Below are 18,946 nucleotides of genomic sequence, written 5' to 3'. Positions count from 1 at the left end.
AGCGCCTAACAATGACTAGTATAAGCTACCTGTCTCATTATAAACTGGTCCTATTAATTTGTAAATTATTATGCTTTGTTGAAGAAAACAAACGTGCACATTCTTCATAGCTTGATTGAGAGAACTAAGACATGATGTTTAGAACTATCTTTACAGTCATAGAATTACTCGATTAAAATCCTGTCAAGGATATCCTAAATTAAAACTTGCATTTACTTTGATTTTGCATAGGCAGTAGTTTCACCACGCAGTAATAATCCATCATATAGGGCTTGCATGATGTGAACAATGTTTACCTATAATTGCTTATAAAGTGAAAAATATAAATTACGGAAAACTGCCAATGCAGCTTTTGATTGTACTATTCAAAATTGCATAACGTTGGTAGTGGACTACGTGACCATTGTTGTACTGGTGGAAGGTACACAAAAATGCTGGAGAAGCTCAGCGGGTGCAGCAGCATCTATGGAGCGAAGGAAATAGGCAACGTTTCGGGCCGAAACCCTTCTTCAGACTGATGGGGGGTAGCGGGGAGAAGGAAAAAAAGTACTGGTGGACATGGTCACGGTGGAGACACAAGGAACTGTAAATGCTGGAATCTTGAATAAAATCCAATGTGCTGGACCTACTCATTGGGTCAGGCAGCATTTGTGGAGGTCATGGATAGGTAATATTGGATTGGGACCCTTCATCAGTCTGGATGTCAGCATGGATGGTCAGGCCAGCATTGTTGAGCTGTATAATGGAGAAATTACACCATGGGAGTCGGTTGTGCTCGGCTATGCCCAAATCTACTGTCCAAAGAGGATTGAGAAAGATCTGTACGATGTTTTTTGTGCCTTTGCGGGATTTTTTAACTTGAATAGAGTTGTTAAAAACTGAATTGGAGTAAAAATTAGGAAAATTAGAAAACTTGGAAAATTAGAAGATGAGAAAATGTGACAAATCAGATGTGTTATTGGATGGGAGAGCAGGTTTATTAAAATATCAAAATACAAAACGTTAAACAGATTTTCTTTTTATTTGGTGAATCCATCATGTCAAATACCAGACATTCTACCCACGACTTTATCATAGGAATATTGTTTGCAAGGTGACAAGTATGTGTTTAGTAAAGATTAATTCCAACATTTAAACCATATCATCAAGGAATAATCTTCAACACAGATATGAAAAATAAATGGCGATTTAAAAAAATATGTTGAGCTATATAAGCGAGTTCGGTATTCCGAAAAATGCAAGGAATCATGGGATTTGTCGAAGGTCAAACTCTATGAATAAAAATCGAACAAAGCGTTGTAGATTCAGTGTGATTTTTTTTTTTTTGCTGTTGTCTTTTTTCAAGTTTGTACTTCTCAGGGGACTTCTCACAAAACCGCGCCTCATCCGCAGCCAGGATCGAACCCGTGTCCCCCGGCGCCACAAGTGCTGCCGAACCGCCAATGGACCATCCCCGGACCCTCCCCCCCACTCGAGTGTCCCACCCCCACCTGGGCGGCCAGAGATGTCCGGACCGACGGGACACCAGCCCCCAGCCAGCGCGGAGAAGCACCAACCTCAGCTCGCCTCCGCCTCTCCCACAGGGCCAACTGACACCAGCGGCCCCAGGCCCTCAGCCAGCGTGGAGAAGCACCAACTCCAGCCCAACCCCGCCCCAACTCCAGAGGAACCTGCTACATGGAGACAAGTGCCGGTTCATCCACGGCCTGGCCGAGCTGCGCTCCCTCAGCCGCCACCCCAAGTACAAGCCATACCTTGTACACCACTGTTTTCTGCCCCTACGGTACCCACTGCCACTTCATCCACAACCCTGAGGAGGAGCGAGGGCCCCGGCCTCGCCTGCGCCAGAGAGCCAGCCTGGGCTCCGCCTACTCTGGCCCGGCGCTCGACTGGGCCACGCTGCGGGTGGCCTTCAGCCCCGACCTGGAGTTGAAGCTGGTCCGGACTCTGGGCTTGGGGCTGGGCAAAAGAGGGGGAGGAGTTTGCTGCTGTCACCAGCACCACCAACAGCACCACCACCACCAACAGCACCAGCAGCCCATGGCCGGCAGGAGCACATCCGCAGACACTCTCTCCGACCAGGACGACTCCAGCAACAGTGGCTCAAAGTCGCCTATCTTCGAGCAGGGCCAGTGGCTGCCCATCTTCAGTAGGATCTCGGTGTTGGACTGAGGAGGAGGAGGGCTGTCGGCCAACCCGGCGTGACAGGTAGAGCCGAGCTGGAGCCAGCGGCTGCAGCGCTGGATGCCAGTCCGGGCTGCCCCACCAGCCCCGGACACCTCTGGACAGGGACGGGACATGCGGGAGGGGGCGGAGATGGCCCAGCAGCAACTCAACAGCACCTGCAGCGATGGAGAGCCGGGCCCGACCCCGACCACGGACAAAATGCAAACCTGCACGCAATGCAGCACCACCTTTGCAAGACTGTTTTGACCCTCTTGTGACCTATGACATGAACATGCACAGTCGGAAAACCAAACTCACTTATTGATATTTTTAAATGAAAGGACATCAGTGTTTCTATTGGAATGCGTCTGGCCATTCTATCTCTGGCCATATGCCTTTCCTCATTCCCTGCTGTTCTCAGGCCTATCCCGTCTACTGAACTTGCTGTTACTAACTTTTATACAGACTCACTACCGCATTGGATCCCGTCCCGTTACCAGTCTGGTTTAAACCTATCCGAGTAGCACCAGTAAATCTGTCCACCAGTATCTTGATCCCCTCCAGTTTCTTTCTCTCCCCCCCTCCCCCTGTGTGGACATTAAAATGTTCTCTGGCAATGTCACATGTAAACATTTTCCCTACGAGAGGTTCTGATTAAAAGGGATCAATAGGTCTTTCATTTAGGTTTTTTTTTTCTGCTGTATATGCAAATTTTGCAGTGGCTGTACAAAGATTTGTTGTTAGATATGCTATTTGTGTAAGTGTAATATTTTCCAGCATGTTTGGCTGCAATGCTGGTAAGTCAGTATGTTTAGAAGAATTACGATAAATATACTCTTTGGAAGATCAAGTTGAAGTCATTCAGTGGTGAGCCGTAGAAGTATATTTGGCACTGCATGGAACAGTAGCAGCAAAGGTAGTACTACTTAAAGGTGTAAAATGTCTCATTTAGGCACCAAGCCCCTTGACGTCCTCTGAGTGAGGGCTACATGTATATATGTATGCAGTCTGTTTTGTTGTGCTATTCTTATAACAAATGTAAAGCACTTTGGCCAACGAGAGTTGTTTTTTAAATGTGCTATATAAATAAATGTGACTTGACTTGATAAATCAATAAAGCAAATCTTAAAAAGCTTGATAAAGATTGGAAGTCAGTCTTAAGGAGCAAAAATTCCAACGCGTGTATTTACTGGTTAAAACACAAAGTACTGGAGCAACCCAGCAGATCAGGCAGTATCTCCAGAACGAATAGTTAGGATATGTTCGGGTTGGGAGTCTTCTTCAGACTCGGTGTTGGTTTACTATTGTCACGTGTACTGAGATACAATCTTTTTTTATGCATGTTATTGAGTCAAATCATAGCATAAATGATTACAGTCAAGCAAACAGTGGTGTATATAGAAAAGTCATCAGAGTGATCGACTGAGCGCGCGCGTGCGCACACGCGCACACACACACACACACACACACACACACACACACACACACACACACACACACTAACGGTAAGTCCTATAGAGAGGGGGGGGGGGAGAGAAGGGGGGGGAGAGAAGGGGGGGGGAGGAGAGGAGAAGGTGTGGAAACACTTTTAAGAAGTATAATAAAATTTAGAGGGCATTTTACCTACCGATAAGTTTTCCTTGATCCTGAAAACTCCAATGAGCCAATCAAAATGTCTGGTCAACGAAGGAGATTGCCTACAGCTGCCCTCGACTGCCTGTAACTAAATAGCGAACCCACTCCACTGCACTTCGAGTCAAAAAGAACCATGCCGACCATATTTTACTCGCGGAAAATTTTTCAACATGCGGAAAAATTTATGCGACCTAGCTGAGGCCACGAGTATTCGGGAACTTCCCTCGAGCATGAAGGAGAGTTCCAGCGACCTCATAGGACCTCCTAGGACCACGTGTCGACCATGCTGCGAATTTGAAGGTTGAAGACACTCTTCTAAACTCGCAGATTATGTTGCCCAAGTGGGACAGCCCCTTTAGTATTACAGTTTCAGAGAAAATACAAATCTATAAAAAGTGCAAGAGTATCAATGAGGTAGGTTGGGAGTTCTGGAAAATGCCTGTACTTTGTGAGAAGTATATTCAGAGTGGAATAAGACGAGGTTAAAGATGTCCCCGAATGCTGCTGCCAGCTGGCCCGTGCAAGTTCTGAGGACATGGCCAGGGCATCTTGGCCAATTTCTTTCCACTGGATCATCCTCAAGAAGGCAAACACAAAATGCTGGAATAACTCCGTGGGACAGGCAGCATCTCTGGAGAGAAGGAATGGGTGACATTTCGGGTCAAGACCCTTCTTCAGATCATGTCAGATCAACCTCGGGTTTTCAGTTTTTCATTCAACATCAGTTTTTCATTAAACATTTGGGATTGATTTAATTGTTGATATTGAATCAGCTCATTTCAACCATTTAAAAATGTTTAAGTGTATTAGTTAGAGCCAATGATTTAACATTAAAATGGTGACATTTTATTAACAGCAGAATGCTGGTCTTCAATCAAGACGATAGGTAAAGTGAGGAAACAAACGTGTCTGGTGGAAAGTTTCAACACCGTGGACCCGTCATCCGGTGTGGTGTTAGAAAAGGTAACGGTAAGCATTTTCAACACTTTGCTTAAGTCTTTTGGTAATAAAATGAGCCATCCCGCTAAGTGCTGATGGAACAGATGATGAAATTATTAGGTTAGCTATTCATACTGAGAGAGTTTATCCCCCAATAGTGTTATTGGTAATCTAGTAGATGGTTGACCAAAGATCTTCTCCTTTGCTTTACCTATTGTGCTTGAATTTGACTTGATTGTGTTTATATTATCTGATCTGATTGGATAGATTGCAAAACAGTGTAGCACAGTGCAGAGTTGCTACCTCTCAGCGCCAGAGACCCAGGTTCGATCCTGACCTGGGGTCCTGTCTGTGTGGAGTTTGCACGTTCTCCCTGTGACCCCAAGGGATTCCTCCTGGTATTCTGGTTTCCACTCGCATTCCAAAGATTTGTGGGTTTGCAGGTTAATTGGCTTCTGTAAATTGCCCCAAGTGTATAGGATTTGAAAGTGGGATAACATAACTAGTGCGGATGTGTGTTCGATGGTTGGCCTGGACTTGGGTCGAAGGGCCTGTTTCCACGCTGTATCTCTAAACTAAATTAAACTAAACAAACCGTTTCACTCTATCTTGGTACAGGTGACAATAATAACCCTAAGCTTAAACAGATAACTAGTTAACATGGTGAATCGGAATGACATTTTCCCTCCTGATTCCTGTGCTGTGGACTATTTCTTCCAATAAAGGGAACAATGAATTGTTACGAGTTGGTCATAACACACAAAATTATCAAGGTAATCAAAACTCGATATGCACATTTTGCAATATGTTAGGGATAAAGAAAATGCTTTGACTTTCATATTACTTTTTTAAAAAGTCTTGAGGATGTAGGCATATCATAATTAAACCAAAATTTTAAATCGTGTGGCGGATTCTTCCTCTTTGCATTACTACAGCCATTCAGACTAATGCTCTTAAATTTAATTCATGCCACTTGTCAAAGTTTTTTGGGCAATTTGTCATGATCATCTAAACACTCGAATTAATGTGCAAATTTCCATTTTTTTCTTACTCTAGGGCTTGAATTTTGTTATTAATATTTGGCAAAATGAAAAATGTAGTTGAGATTCATCGACTTTTATGAAACATAAAAACAAAAGCAATAACAACATGCATACTCAAAGTCTCATTTCATTGCAGTTTAGGACCTGTTTGTGCTCCAGCACACTTTTTCTTTCGCATGAGTACAAAACAAAAAATCCTTATATGTAAAGCTGGGATTGAAGTGTCACTGTTCACAATCAACATTTAGAAAATACATTGGAGTAAATGTTGGTAGATTGAATGAAACTGTAGATACTAATGCTACTGCTTTGCAAACATGGTTCTGCATATGTGAGATAACATTTACAGGCTGTGGGCATTAAAGGGTATGCTGGCCATTATGCAGGTTGCCCTTTCTAGCACACCCATGTTGTGACATCTAGACCTTCAAGGTGGGGTGAGCATGCCCTCCATGAATTGATTATGCAACACCTCTTCATCATCTTTCCATGCAAAACACTTAAAGATTAAAGTGTCATCACTGCTCCACAGCCTCATCTACTTGCACATCAGTACAGAATAGCCTTTCTCCTCATTCATGCAGTGCCATGATGAAGTGCTCTATCTAAATAAGAAATGAGAAGACAAATTGTGTGACTTACTTTACTTAGACTTCAGAGATTCAACGTTGAAACAGGCCCATTGGGCCGACCAGCGATCACCCCATACACCAGCACTATCCTGCACACTAGGGACAATTTACAATCTCACCGATGCCAATTAACCTACAAACCTGTATATCGTTGGAGTGTGGGAGGAAGCCGGAGCACCTGGAGAGAACCCATGCAGTCACAGGGAGAATGTACAAACTGCATATAGACAGGGCCCGTGGTCAGGATCAAACCCAGGTCTCTGGCGCTGTGAGGCAGCTACCCTGCTGCTGCGCCACTGTGCCACCCTTTCAATTCGAAGTGAGTGCTTGCTATTTTGTAGAGCAATATTTCCATGTCTGATCATTTTGTTTTACAATTTTAATTCAGATTCCTAAGCTTTGCATGATTCTGTCAGAGGACACTTACCATCAGAAATTTTAGCTGGCATAATAAAGAGCACTTCCTTACTTCAGAACTGATCAATTTGCTTATACTGGAAGATTTGTTAGAAAAGCTTTCACTTTCCAGCAAATTTGTAAATGGTCTCAACCAAGCGATTAACACCAGCAGTGAGAGAAAACGCAAATTAGTAAAGTAAGAGCAGTCGTCACCATCACACCATAATAATTGTAGGAGTCCCATACCTGTCTGGCTCCAAAATCAGTGGATCAGTGGATTTTAAATTGGAGAACCGCTTCATACAGCTTGCAGAATCTCTGCAGAAAATATGTGACATATCAATCCAAGATGACTTCTAGTAGGCAATGCAATGTAAAAGGGAATTAAATACGTGCAATTTCATATTGAACATTAATTATTCTGCTGTTTTTGTTCTCATCATTATAGAATGTAACAGGGAATGTGCAACTTGCATACGGTGTATCTCGGCTTTCATCAAGGATAAAGGACTTTTTAATATTACCTACTATGCTTGTCGTGCCTCTCAAATTATTTCACAAATCCTGGCAAGTGCATCTTAAAGCTGGTATGCATGTGCTGTAGGAGCTCCTGTGAAACAGCTCACCAGGGGATCCATCTGTTTAATTCACTCTCATCCCAAATGCACCATTGCCTGCACACGTTCATGAGTGATCCCTTTCTACTTTTCTAGCCTTTTTGCCATTTTTAGTTACAATTTCTGTAAGTGACATTTGTACCATCCCAGATTGAGGCTATAGTTAATTTATGTGCCAAGATGCGTGGGTGTTTCAAAGTTCAATAGGCAGTTTTTCTGGAACACTACAATTCCCGTAATTACAGACTCGGGCATTTCTTCAATTTCTTTGACAAAATCTTCGTCTTTTACAAATCTGAAATGTATTTTGCTTTCCGCTCATGTTTTGCCCTTCTATCTTTGCCTAATACCATAATGCCATTAAACGGCTCATCCTACAAACAAACCAAATTGGTCAGGTGTCCACATGCACAAATTATCTTTAAACCGAAGTGGATGGAAGATACAAGTTTTGCATATTTGACATCTATGGCCAGTACAGGGTGTTGCCGATGGGATAATAAAAATAATTTTGCTAAATTGACAACTGGGGATATTCTATGGTTGAAATCTAAAAAATGGAAGTTGCAATCACTGTCCTGCTACTTGTCATCATTCTTCTCTCAATAAATTGACTGACTAACATTCTTGAAGACAAAAGTCATTGCACCCTATAATCAGAGTGAGCAGAAATGTACACAGTACTCCAAATGTGGCCTTGCTAACGTCTTGACGTGTTCAATATTATGAACGATGACAGCAAGAATGCCAACTCTGTTTTTACCACCCTGTCTACCTGTGTGAATACCTTCAAAGAACTATGGTCCTGCACCTCTTGGTCTCTGTTCTACAATCTTCCCAATGGCCATGTCATTTACCGAAATACTGACTGTGTTCTGTCATATTTGACCATTAGTGAGACAAATGAACCTGCATTTAAGTTGTACTAATTTGAAATCTCACTACAAAGGGATGGTGTACGGATTGACGCTACTCATCCTATGAGTGAGTTTATCTGAATTTCTCATCCACTGCCTACACACAAGGGGCAATTTGGAGAGGCCAGTTAACCTCAAAGCATCTTTGGGATGTGGGAGAAACCCGGAGCACCCGGAGGAGACCCATGCGATCAAAGGAGCAAGGTGCAAACTCCTCCCTCCATGATAAAATCAGAATCATCACAAACTGTTAAAATCGGAAGATTTCCTATTTCAGAGGAAACCTTTTGTGTGAAAGTAAACTAGTAAAGTGTGCGAATGAGACTGGCATAGTTATTACTTTCACAGGCAGCTTACATCAATTCATTTTGGCTGCTTGATTCCATTATTGATCAGAGTAATTGAGATGGGGGTTTTAAAAGCTTATCTCCAATGACAATACATGTGGGAACAAAATACATTGGGCACTAGAAATTGGAAATAAAAGTGAAGGATTGCCATAAAGTTGAGCAATGAGGCAGCAAAAGCGGGAGGAGAGGGGCCAGTCATGATGAAAGGTCATTAGCTTGAAAGGTTAACTGTAACATTGCACAAATATTTGGCCCAGTGGATAAAGGGATTTCGTTGTTCTCATTACCACAGTAAATCGCAGGATTGGAAGTTTATCGTTCAAATTTGTTGTTGTCTAATGTAACACCCAGTTGCAATACATATATATTAATGATCAAAGATTCTGGGAAATTCTGTTCCTCTGTCATTACCTAAAATGCTTAGTACACTATAGCATCTTGTAGTTTTGCCCTTCTGTCTTTGCTTAATACCATAATGCCATTAAACAGCTCATCCAACACACAAACCAAATTGGTCAATGCTTAGTACACTATTGCATCATGTATCTTCAATTACTTCACCCTGAGAAACAACTTGTGTGTAAAGAATTAGGATTACTGAATTAAAATAATTTGTTAGAAATTAATATTTGTTAGAGAGTCTGTATTTTGACAATATACAATTAGACTTAACAGTACACAAAGTTAACAGTCCTTCACAATAAAAATAATTGAAACATATTATCCAACAATATTTGAATTCATTATTGCTTTTCTAAAGCACATTTCTGTGGTATTTGTAATTTGGCAGATTTTTTGTGAGAGCTGGAAAGAGTATTGCTACAAATCTATGCTCATTTAAATCTTGCACAACAACATTATATATTTAACTGATCTGATGTTTAATTTAGTTTTTATTTGTTTAAAAAATATTGAATTTGCATTTTACATTGTTTTATATCTTTTGAGATGTCTGCCTTTTTATCCTACATTAATAAAAGGGGTCATTTGGTCTTTATTACATAGTTACTTGTAGGATCTTGCTCTACAAATTGGCAACTGCTGCCTCTATTTCAACAGTGGGTACAATTTGTAAATACATATTTGGTGTGCCTTTAGGTGGGCCAGGGGGGATTGCATCAATGCCATGGGGTTTTTTTCAGGCTCTTGTGGAGCTCAGTTCTTGATTTGTAAAATCCCACAAATAATAAACAGACAACACAGTGGTGCAGCAATGGAGTTACTTCCGTACAGTGCTAGAAACCCGGGTTCGATCCTGATTACGGATGCTGTCTGTGGAGAGTTTGTACATTCTCCCTGTGACCGCCTGGATTTTCTCTGGCTACTCTGGTTTCTTCCCATGTTCCCCAAAACATACAGGTTTTTAAGTTAATTTGCTTCTGTTAATGGTCCCTAGAGTGTAGGGCTAAAACTAGTGTACGGGCGATCCTTGGTCAGCACTGTGGGTTAAAGGGCCTGTTTCCACTATGTATCTCTAAAACTAAAACGGAACTTATTGGTTGAAGACTTTATCCTCTTTCCCTCCCTTCCTCAAGTTTTTGAAGGAATCTTGGCTGCAACTAGACGAGATTCCCGTGCCTTAATTTGAATTGTTCTATGGGATCCTTTGCGTTTACCTGAACAGGTAAACTGGATTTTCATTTTGTACCTCACGTTAAGGGGCTGTCCCACTTGGACGACCTAATCCGCGAGTTCTGGCGAGTTTTCCCTCGACTCGTACTCGCAGCATGGTCGACACGAGGTCGTAGTAGGTCTTTGTAACTCTCCTTCATGCTCGAGAGTGGTCCCTGTGTACTCGAGGCCTCAGCTAGGTCGCGGCCTATTTTTCAACATGTTGAGAAATGTCCGCGAGTAAAAAAAGGTTGCTATGGAAAAAATCGATACTTTTTTTACTCGTAGGTTTAGTCGTAGTAGGTCGGCATGTTAGTCCAAGGTAATCGAGGGTAGTCGAAGGTAGTCGAAGGGAGGTTGAAGGAGATCGAAGGAGATAGTCTTCACTCTCCACTATTTGGTGTCCAATTTTCCCGAAGTTAGTCGAAGCTAGTCTTCAACATAGTCGAAGGAGGTCTTCTACATAGTCGAAGGATGGCTTCAACATGACATTTTTTCAAACTCTCCTAAACTCTCCTAAACTCGCCAATTAGGTCGCCCAAGTCGGACAGCCCCTTTAAGGTTTCGGTTCCTTGGTACTGCATTGAAGTATCAGTTTAGAATGCATTTTAATAGGAAAAATAAAAAAACAAAAGCCAGTTGCCACAAAATTATTATGTTGATAGTTGAAGTGCATTAATCCATTGTAAACATGAAAACTTAATTGACTATAATTTTTGTATCAGTATAATGTGACTTGAAGGCATTAAGCATTTGTTAAGAATTTATTACAATTAATCATTTAGTGTGAATACTGCAAGTAAGCAATGCATGTAATTAACTCGCTGTTAAAGAATTAGCTGACACATTCAAATATTTCTGTGTGTGATAATGATGGTATGTCAGTAAATTTGCTCCATTTAATGTCTTAGGTAAAAGGATCCGATTTCTCTTGCATTATGGATGAGCAACCACAACAGTTTGCTGGATTTCAGTCACAGGTAGCAGTTTTAAACTTTTAAATATCATTGTGATAAAAATGATACAGAATGCAGTTTTTTAGTGTGATTTAAAAATAAACAATAAGTTTTTATAAATCGGGATTATATCGGAACAGGTACTTCGGATCTGTCTTCATGGACAGGTACTTCGGATCTGTCTTCACTAAGGAAGACACAAACAATCTCCCAGATGTACTGGAGGACAGAGGATCTAAGGGGGTAGATTGAACTGAAAGAAATTTTCATTAGGCGAGAAATAGTATTGGGTATGCTAATGGGACTGAAGGATGATAAATCCCCTGGACCTGATGGTCTGCATCCCAGGGTCCTCAGGGAGGTTGCTTTAGAAATAGTGGACGCATTGGTCATCATTTTCCAATGTTCAATAGATTCAGGATCAGTTCCTGTGGATTGGAAGATAGCTAATGTTATCCCACTTTTCAAGAAAGGAGCGAGAGAGAAAACGGGGAATTACAGACCAGTTAGCCTGACTTCGGTGGTGGGAAAGATGCTGAAGTCAATTATTAAAGAGGTAATAATGGGGCATTTGGATAGAAGTAAAAGGATTAGTCCAAGTCAACATGGATTTATGAAAGGGAAATCATGCTTGACTAATCTTCTGAAATTTTATGAGGATGTTACAAGTAAAATGGATGAAGGGGGGCCAGTGGGTGTAGTGTATCTAGACTTTCAGAAAGCCTTGGATAAGGTTCCACGGAAGAATGGTGACTAAAATTAGAACACATGGTATTGGGGTAGGGTGTTGACATGAATAGAAAATTGGTTGGCAGACAGGAAGCAAAGAGTAGGAGTGAACGGGTCCTTTTCAGAATGGCAGGCAGTGGCGAGTGGAGTGCCGCAAGTGCTCGGTGTTGGGGCCACAACTGTTTACCATATATATTAATGATTTGGAAGAGGGAATTAGGAGCAACACTAGCAAGTTTGCGGGTGACACAAAGCTGGGTGGCAGTGTGAAATGTGAAGAGGATGTTAGGAGGTTGCAGGGTGACTTGGACAGGTTGAGTGAGTGGGCAGATGCGTGGCAGATGCAGTATAATATAGATAAATGTGAGGTTATCCACTTTGGCGGCAAAAACAAGGGGGCAGATTATTATCTCAATGGGGTTAGGTAAGGGGGAGGTGCAGCGAGACCTGGGTGTCCTTGTACACCGGTCACTGAAAGTTGGCGTGCAGGTACAGCAGGCAGTGAAGAAAGCTAATGGAATGTTGGCCTTCATAACAAGAGGATTTCAGTATAGGAGTAAAGAGGTTCTTCTGCAGTTGTATAGGGCTCTGGTAAGACCTCATCTGGAGTATTGTGTACAGTTTTGGTCTCCTAATTTGAGGAAGGACATCCTTGTGATTGAGGCAGTGCAGCGTAGGTTCACGAGATTGATCCCTGGGACTGTCATATGAGGAAAGATTGAAAAGACTAGGCTTGTATTCACTGGAGTTTAGAAGGTTGAGGGGGGATCTTATAGAAACATATAAAATTATAAAAGGACTGGACATACTAGATAATAATAATAATAAATTTTATTTATGGGCACCTTTCAAGAGTCTCAAGGACACCTTACAAAAATTTAGCAGGTAGAGGAAAAACATGTAAGGGAATGAAATAAATAGTAGAGACATGACTAGTATACAAAGTAAAGACAGAATTCAATGTTCGGCTGGCGTCCGGAAGGTAGCCGGTTCGAATCCCGCTTGGAGTGCATACTGTCGTTGTGTCCTTGGGCAAGACACTTCACCCACCTTTGCCTGTGTGTGAATGTGTGTGAGTGATTGGTGGTGGTCGGAGGGGCCGTAGGCACAGATTAGCAGCCACGCTTCCGTCAGTCTGCCCCAGGGCAGCTGTGGCTACAGAAGTAGCTCACCACCACCGAGTGTGACTGAGGAGTGTATGAATAATGCGATGTAAAGCGCCTTAATGCACAGATGAAAAGGGAGGGGGACGTGGGGCTAAGGATAGGCAGAGGTGAAGAGATGGGTCTTGAGGCGGGACTGGAAGATGGTGAGGGACACGGAATTGCGGATCAGTTGGGGTAGGGAGTTCCAGAGCCTGGGAGCTGCCCTGGAGAAGGCTCTGTCCCCAAACCTGCGGAGGTTGGACTTGTGGATGGAGAGGAGACCGGCTGATGTGGATCTGAGGGACCGTGAGGGTTGGTAGGGGGAGAGGAGGTCAGTGAGATATGGGGGGGCCATATGGTGGAGGGCTTTGTAGGTGAGGATCAGGAATTTGTAGTTGATCCGGTGGGAGATGGGAAGCCAGTGAAGTTGTTTGAGGACTAGAGTGATGTGATGCCAGGATTTGGTGTGGGTGATGAGTCGGGCGGCTGCGTTCTGGACCAGTTGGAGTCGGTTGATGTAGGTGGAGCTGATGCCAAGGAGAAGTGAGTTGCAGTAGTCCAGTCGGGAGGAGATGAAGGCATGGATGAGTCTTTCAGCAGCGGGAGGTGTGAGAGAGGGTCTGAGTTTGACGATGTTGCGGAGATGAAAGAAGGAGGTTTTAATGACATGGCGGATGTGAGGCTCAAGGGAGAGGGTGGAATCAAAGATCACGCCAAGGTTGCGGGCCTGGGGAGATGGGGAGACAGTGGTGCCGTCGATGGTGAGAGTGGGGTTATTGATCTTGCTGAGTGTGGCTTTGGAGCCTATGAGGAGGAATTCTGTCTTATCGCTGTTGAGTTTGAGGAAATTATGTTGCATCCAGGTTTTTATAGCTGACAAACAGGAGTTGATATGGGAGAGGGGGGGGGTTGTGGGGGGATTTGGTGCCGAGGTAGATCTGGGTGTCATCAGCGTAACAGTGGAAGTCCAGGTTGAAGTGGCGGAGTATCTGACCAAAGGGGAGGATGTAGATGATGAAGAGGAGGGGGCCGAGTATGGAGCCTTGGGGAACGCCTTGAGTGACTGTGGCGGTAGCAGAGGTGTGGTTGTGGAGAGAGATGAAGTGGGATCTGTTGGAAAGGTAGGAACGGAGCCAGCTGAGTGCAGAGCCTTCAATGCCGAGGTCTTTGAGTCTGGTGAGCAGGATGTTATGGTTCACTGCATCGAAGGCTGCGCTCAGGTCAAGGAGGATGAGGATGTTGAGGGAACCAGTGTCAGCAGAGGTGAGGAGGTCGTTGAGGACTTTGAGGAGAGCAGTTTTTGTGCTATGGAGGGGGCGAAAGCCAGATTGGAGGTGTTCAAGTAGGTTATACGCAAGGAGGTGGGAATGAAGTTGCGACGCAACGAGGGTCGAGGGAGCAGGTAGTGGGTTTGGAAGAGCTGATGAGTTTGGAGATTTCAATAGGGGTGACCAGGTCAAACTGGGAGAGGAAGCAGTGTGGAGGAGGGGTAAGGAGGTCAGTGGAGATGTTGAAAGGAGGGGCCTTGGTAGGTGGTGGAGTAGATGCTGGGGAGTCGGGTACAGGGGATAAAAATTGATAGATAGTGCTGATTTTATCAGCGAAAAAGTGGAGGAATGAGTTGCAGAGATCCGGAGTAGAGGTAGGGAGAGTGTTGGCTTGAGGCTTGAGGAGGTTGCCCACTGTGGAGAAGAGGGTTCTGTGGTTTAGGCAGGGATCGGTGAATATGGAGGAGAGGTAGGCAGATTTTGCAGCAATGAGGGCATCTTTGTAGTCAGTGAGGTGGAGTTTGTAAGCTTCAAGGTGGACTGTGAGAGATGATTTCTTTGTGAGTCGTTCAAGTCGGCGACCAGTCTGTTTCAGTTTACGAAGTGCAGTTGTGTACCAGGTGAAGATGTTGAAAGTTACGGCTCTTGTTTTGAGGGGGGCCATAGTGTTAAGGGAGGTAGACAAGGTGGAGTTGAGATGGTTTGTGAGATCATCAGGTGAGATGGGGGTTGAGTCCAGGGGGAGAGTGGTGGAGAGCAGGTCAGAGAGATGGTGGGGATCAATGGATTTTAGATTACGGAAGGTGATTTCTCGGAGGAAGCGGGGGCGAGGTGTCGGAGAAGGGATGGTGAACCGTATAAGCTTATGATCAGAGAGGGATAGATGCAGGAAAAATGTTCCCAATGCTGGGTGAGTCCAGAACCAGGAGCCACAGTCTGAGAATAAAGGGGAGGCCATTTAAGAGTGAGGTGAGAAAAAAACGTTTTCACCCAGAGAGTTGTGAATTTGTGGAATTCCCTGCCACAGAGGGCAGTGGAGGCCAAATCATTGGATGGATTTAAGAGAGAGTTAGATAGAGGCTAGTGGAATCGAGGGATATGGGGAGAAGGCAGGCACGGGTTATTGATTGGGGACGATCAGCCATGATCACAATGAATGGCGGTGCTGGCTCGAAGGGCTGAATGGCCTCCTCCTGCACCTATTTTCCATGTTTCTATTCCACTGGGTATTACCTCCTTTTGAAGTACCTTTGAAGTATATATACACACTGACTTGTTTTTCTCGTTTATTATATTGTTTGCTGTGTACTATGTTAACATATTCTTTTGTGCTGTTGCAAGTACTGCATTTCATTGTTCTATCTGGGACATATAACAATAAAACACTCTTGACTATTGACTATAGTGAAGTTACTGTTGTATCCTATGCACTGCCAGGTTTTACAAAGACCTTGTGTTGGTGCCCTGTTACTCTGCTTTTTTTTAGCAGGGTTTTAGGGGAAATCTTTAGCTTAAACATGAAGAATACTACCCTGTGAAGATTTGAATCTAGTTATGGAATCTTTTTGTCCTGCCTGTGGAAGGCAATGCATCTCTGCTTGCACCTCATCCAAAAAACTATATCTCTAAAAATGTAGCAACCGCTTGCCCTTGCACCGTGGGAGCAACTTGGATAATGTGGCAACATTTCTGGAGTTCCAGTGAATTACCTCACCAAACCTAATCTGACAGGATTCTGGCACGTGTGCTGCTGATGACACTTAGTCGTAAAAAAGAAGACACAAACACCATTTATTAAAAATGTAATATGTCTGAAAATTCACCTTTTCAGATATGTTGGCCAATCCTTGACCTCTTGTGATTAAAATGGGACATGCATTGGTGTGTTACGTGTTTGGTAATGAATCCACAGCAATATTTACCTCTGTGAAGCTGTGATTTAACTAATTCAGTTGCAAAGAAATTATACTTCAGAAATTACATGTGGAATTACATGTTTGATTCTAAGAGCATTTTTGATTACTTTTGCTTCAATGGTGCACGTGTATTTAATAGTCTTGGAGTCATACATCATGGTAACAGGCCCTTCGGCCCAACCTGCCAAAGCCGGCCAACAAACCCCATCTATACTAGTCCCACCTCCCTGCGTTTGGCCCATTATCTCGCTAAACCTATCCTATCCATGTACCTGTTTGAATGTTTTTTAAATGTTGTGATAGTACCTGCCTCAACTTCCTCCTCTGGAACCTCAGTCCATATACCTGCCACCCTTTGTGTGGGGGGGGAAAAAAAGTTGCCCCTCTGATTCCTATTAAATCTTTCCCCTCTCACCTTGAACCCATGTCCTCTGTCTACTATTCAGTGTTTGAAGCCTGGGTCGTTCACGGAGAGTGGTGGCTTGGCACTTTGGCTGCAACTTCATAAATATGATTTCAGCCAGTGATAATCATGCTGGTCATAAACATAATTGTGCTGTTTCTATACATCTACCTTCTATCGTCAATTAAAGCTAGCTCTACTGATTAATATCATGCCTGCATGTTTCAAGGGCGGGTATTGGTCACAGCATCTAGTGGTGGAGATCATTACCACAGATCTTTGGAGCTTTCTGGAAGCCATGGTTGATCATGACTGGTAGCTGGCATGTGATTTTTCTGACGTGACTTGGGTGGCCTTGGTAAATGAGGCAACAGAACGTCCATTACCCTGAGAGTGCCAGGAAGTACACCAGGAAAATAGCAGATGGAAGTTGCTAATCGAGACCAAGATGAAAGAAGTGGACACATCATGGCAAGAAGCTTGATCTCTCAATGAGAACTATGATCTCTCGTGCCTGGCTAAAACTAGTATAGAGGTTAAAAAAGGAGAGGTATATGGGTGGAGAGAGAGAGTAACAGGCACAGGATCAATAATATTAACATTTTCTCGTGCATGGCTCCTGCTAGTGAATACATTTTCCACCAACTACACTGCTAACATTAAACACATATGGCATTTGTTTAACCTCGCAAATATTTCTCTCATCAATTGTTTGTTTCATTATAAACTTTGAAATGCAATTTAAAAGTTGAAAAACATAACTAAACATCGATTTTCACTATTTATTGATGTACCAGTTCAACACGGTCAACATACTTCCGATGACAGGACTTTTCAAATAATTTAAAATAAACTAACTGATGGATTTCAATAAAATATGTGTGAAATGTTTCCACCAGTTCTTAGACATGGCCCACTCAAGGCCTGAATACCAGACAAATTCTTTGGACAAACCATTTTTAGCATGCTTGGACTAACTTGGATTTTTGTCCATTGCAGCTGTTAAACTACCATGGCCCATAATAAATGCTGAAACTGACGATTAATTAAGCCTGGGTTTTGCCAGCTGTCATTAGCTGTTCATACACCAAATAATTGATATGATAGAGAAGAATCCCTTCTTAGGAAGTATGTTGACTGTATTGAACTGTTGCATCAATCTTCAGTAAATAGTGAAAATCGATGTTTAGTTATGTTTTTCAAGTTTTCAATTGCATTTCAAAGTTTATAATGAAACAAACAATTGATGAGAGAAATTATTGGAAGAGGTTAAACAAATGCCACTTGTGTTTAAAGTTAGCAATGCAGTTGGTAGACAATGTATTTATTAGCCTTAGCCATACACAAAAGAATGTTTCTGCCATTTCTGATCCTGTGTCTGTTACTCTCCCTCTCCAACCTCTCTACCCCTATACCTCTCCTTTTCTAACTATACTAGAGACACAAATGACTGCAAATGGTATAATCTGAATCAAAAAGCACTGAGGGATCTCAGCTGGTCAGACAGCATCAGGGATGCAAAGGGATAATGGACATTTAGTGTGATACCCTGCCTCAGTGCTGCTGAGTTTGTTCACCAGTTTGTTTGTTTTTCCACTAGTCTGCAATAACCTGGGTCTCATCATTCTTCACATCCTCTTCTCATCCCTAGTGTTCAGCCTTATCTGGTTCCAATCTTATCACAAGAAGCAGAGTCAATAGTAGGCGTTTTGAACGGAAAGACGATGACAGTAAATTTGTGGAGTGGGTCGCTGGGCTTTCAGCAACTCTTTTATGTAACCTCACACAAGAGTTGTTGAAAGCAAGCATACAGGAGCAGCAGGCTGGTAGGTATGTTGTTGGTGGGAGGGCTTAGGATGGGTGGGGTGGGGAGCTGGGAGCAGTTCCAAAAAGAAGAAAAACACTCGCACCATATCAGCTATTGTAAGTATAAGCAATGAAGCTGGATGGTCACCAATTTTATTAGAATATCATTGAGGGAGTAGGAGGAGAAGATTAAGGACAAAATAAGCTTGGGAACTGCAAGGCTGAAGATGGTCTGAAATATTGGGGGGGAAATGCAGATTCACAGTGGGAATATTGGGGGAAATTTGGTCAAGGAAAATAAAGGGAGCAGCAGACAAAGTTGTGTAATCCTAAATGTTGTGCTTGTTTTTATTGGGGATAAAGATGGAGGTGGTAGAGGAGGATGGTTTAAACATTTTTTTTTTAATGAGAATT

The 18,946-nt window shown here is 43.0% G+C and overlaps 1 protein-coding gene across 9 annotated transcripts in view; it reads left to right on the top strand.

Moving 5' to 3' along the window:
- nek7 (NIMA related kinase 7) overlaps nt 1-18,946 on the top strand; it is a 137,603-nt gene that overhangs the window by 31,164 nt on the left and 87,493 nt on the right. For 6 of the 9 annotated variants that reach the window (XM_033027971.1, XM_033027965.1, XM_033027966.1 and 3 more), the window contains exons 2-3: nt 4,658-4,764; nt 11,221-11,289. In XM_033027971.1, coding sequence (XP_032883862.1) covers nt 11,248-11,289 — 42 coding nt within the window. In that variant the 5' untranslated portion in view covers nt 4,658-4,764; nt 11,221-11,247. Of the gene's footprint in view, nt 1-4,657; nt 4,771-11,220; nt 11,290-18,946 lie in introns of all 9 variants that reach the window. The other 3 variants (XM_033027972.1, XM_033027973.1, XM_033027974.1) reach the window with 1 other exon arrangement.

This window comes from Amblyraja radiata, chromosome 10 (assembly GCF_010909765.2).
Source record: "Amblyraja radiata isolate CabotCenter1 chromosome 10, sAmbRad1.1.pri, whole genome shotgun sequence".
NCBI lineage: Eukaryota > Metazoa > Chordata > Chondrichthyes > Rajiformes > Rajidae > Amblyraja > Amblyraja radiata.
This window is presented reverse-complemented; position numbering and strand designations above follow the sequence as displayed.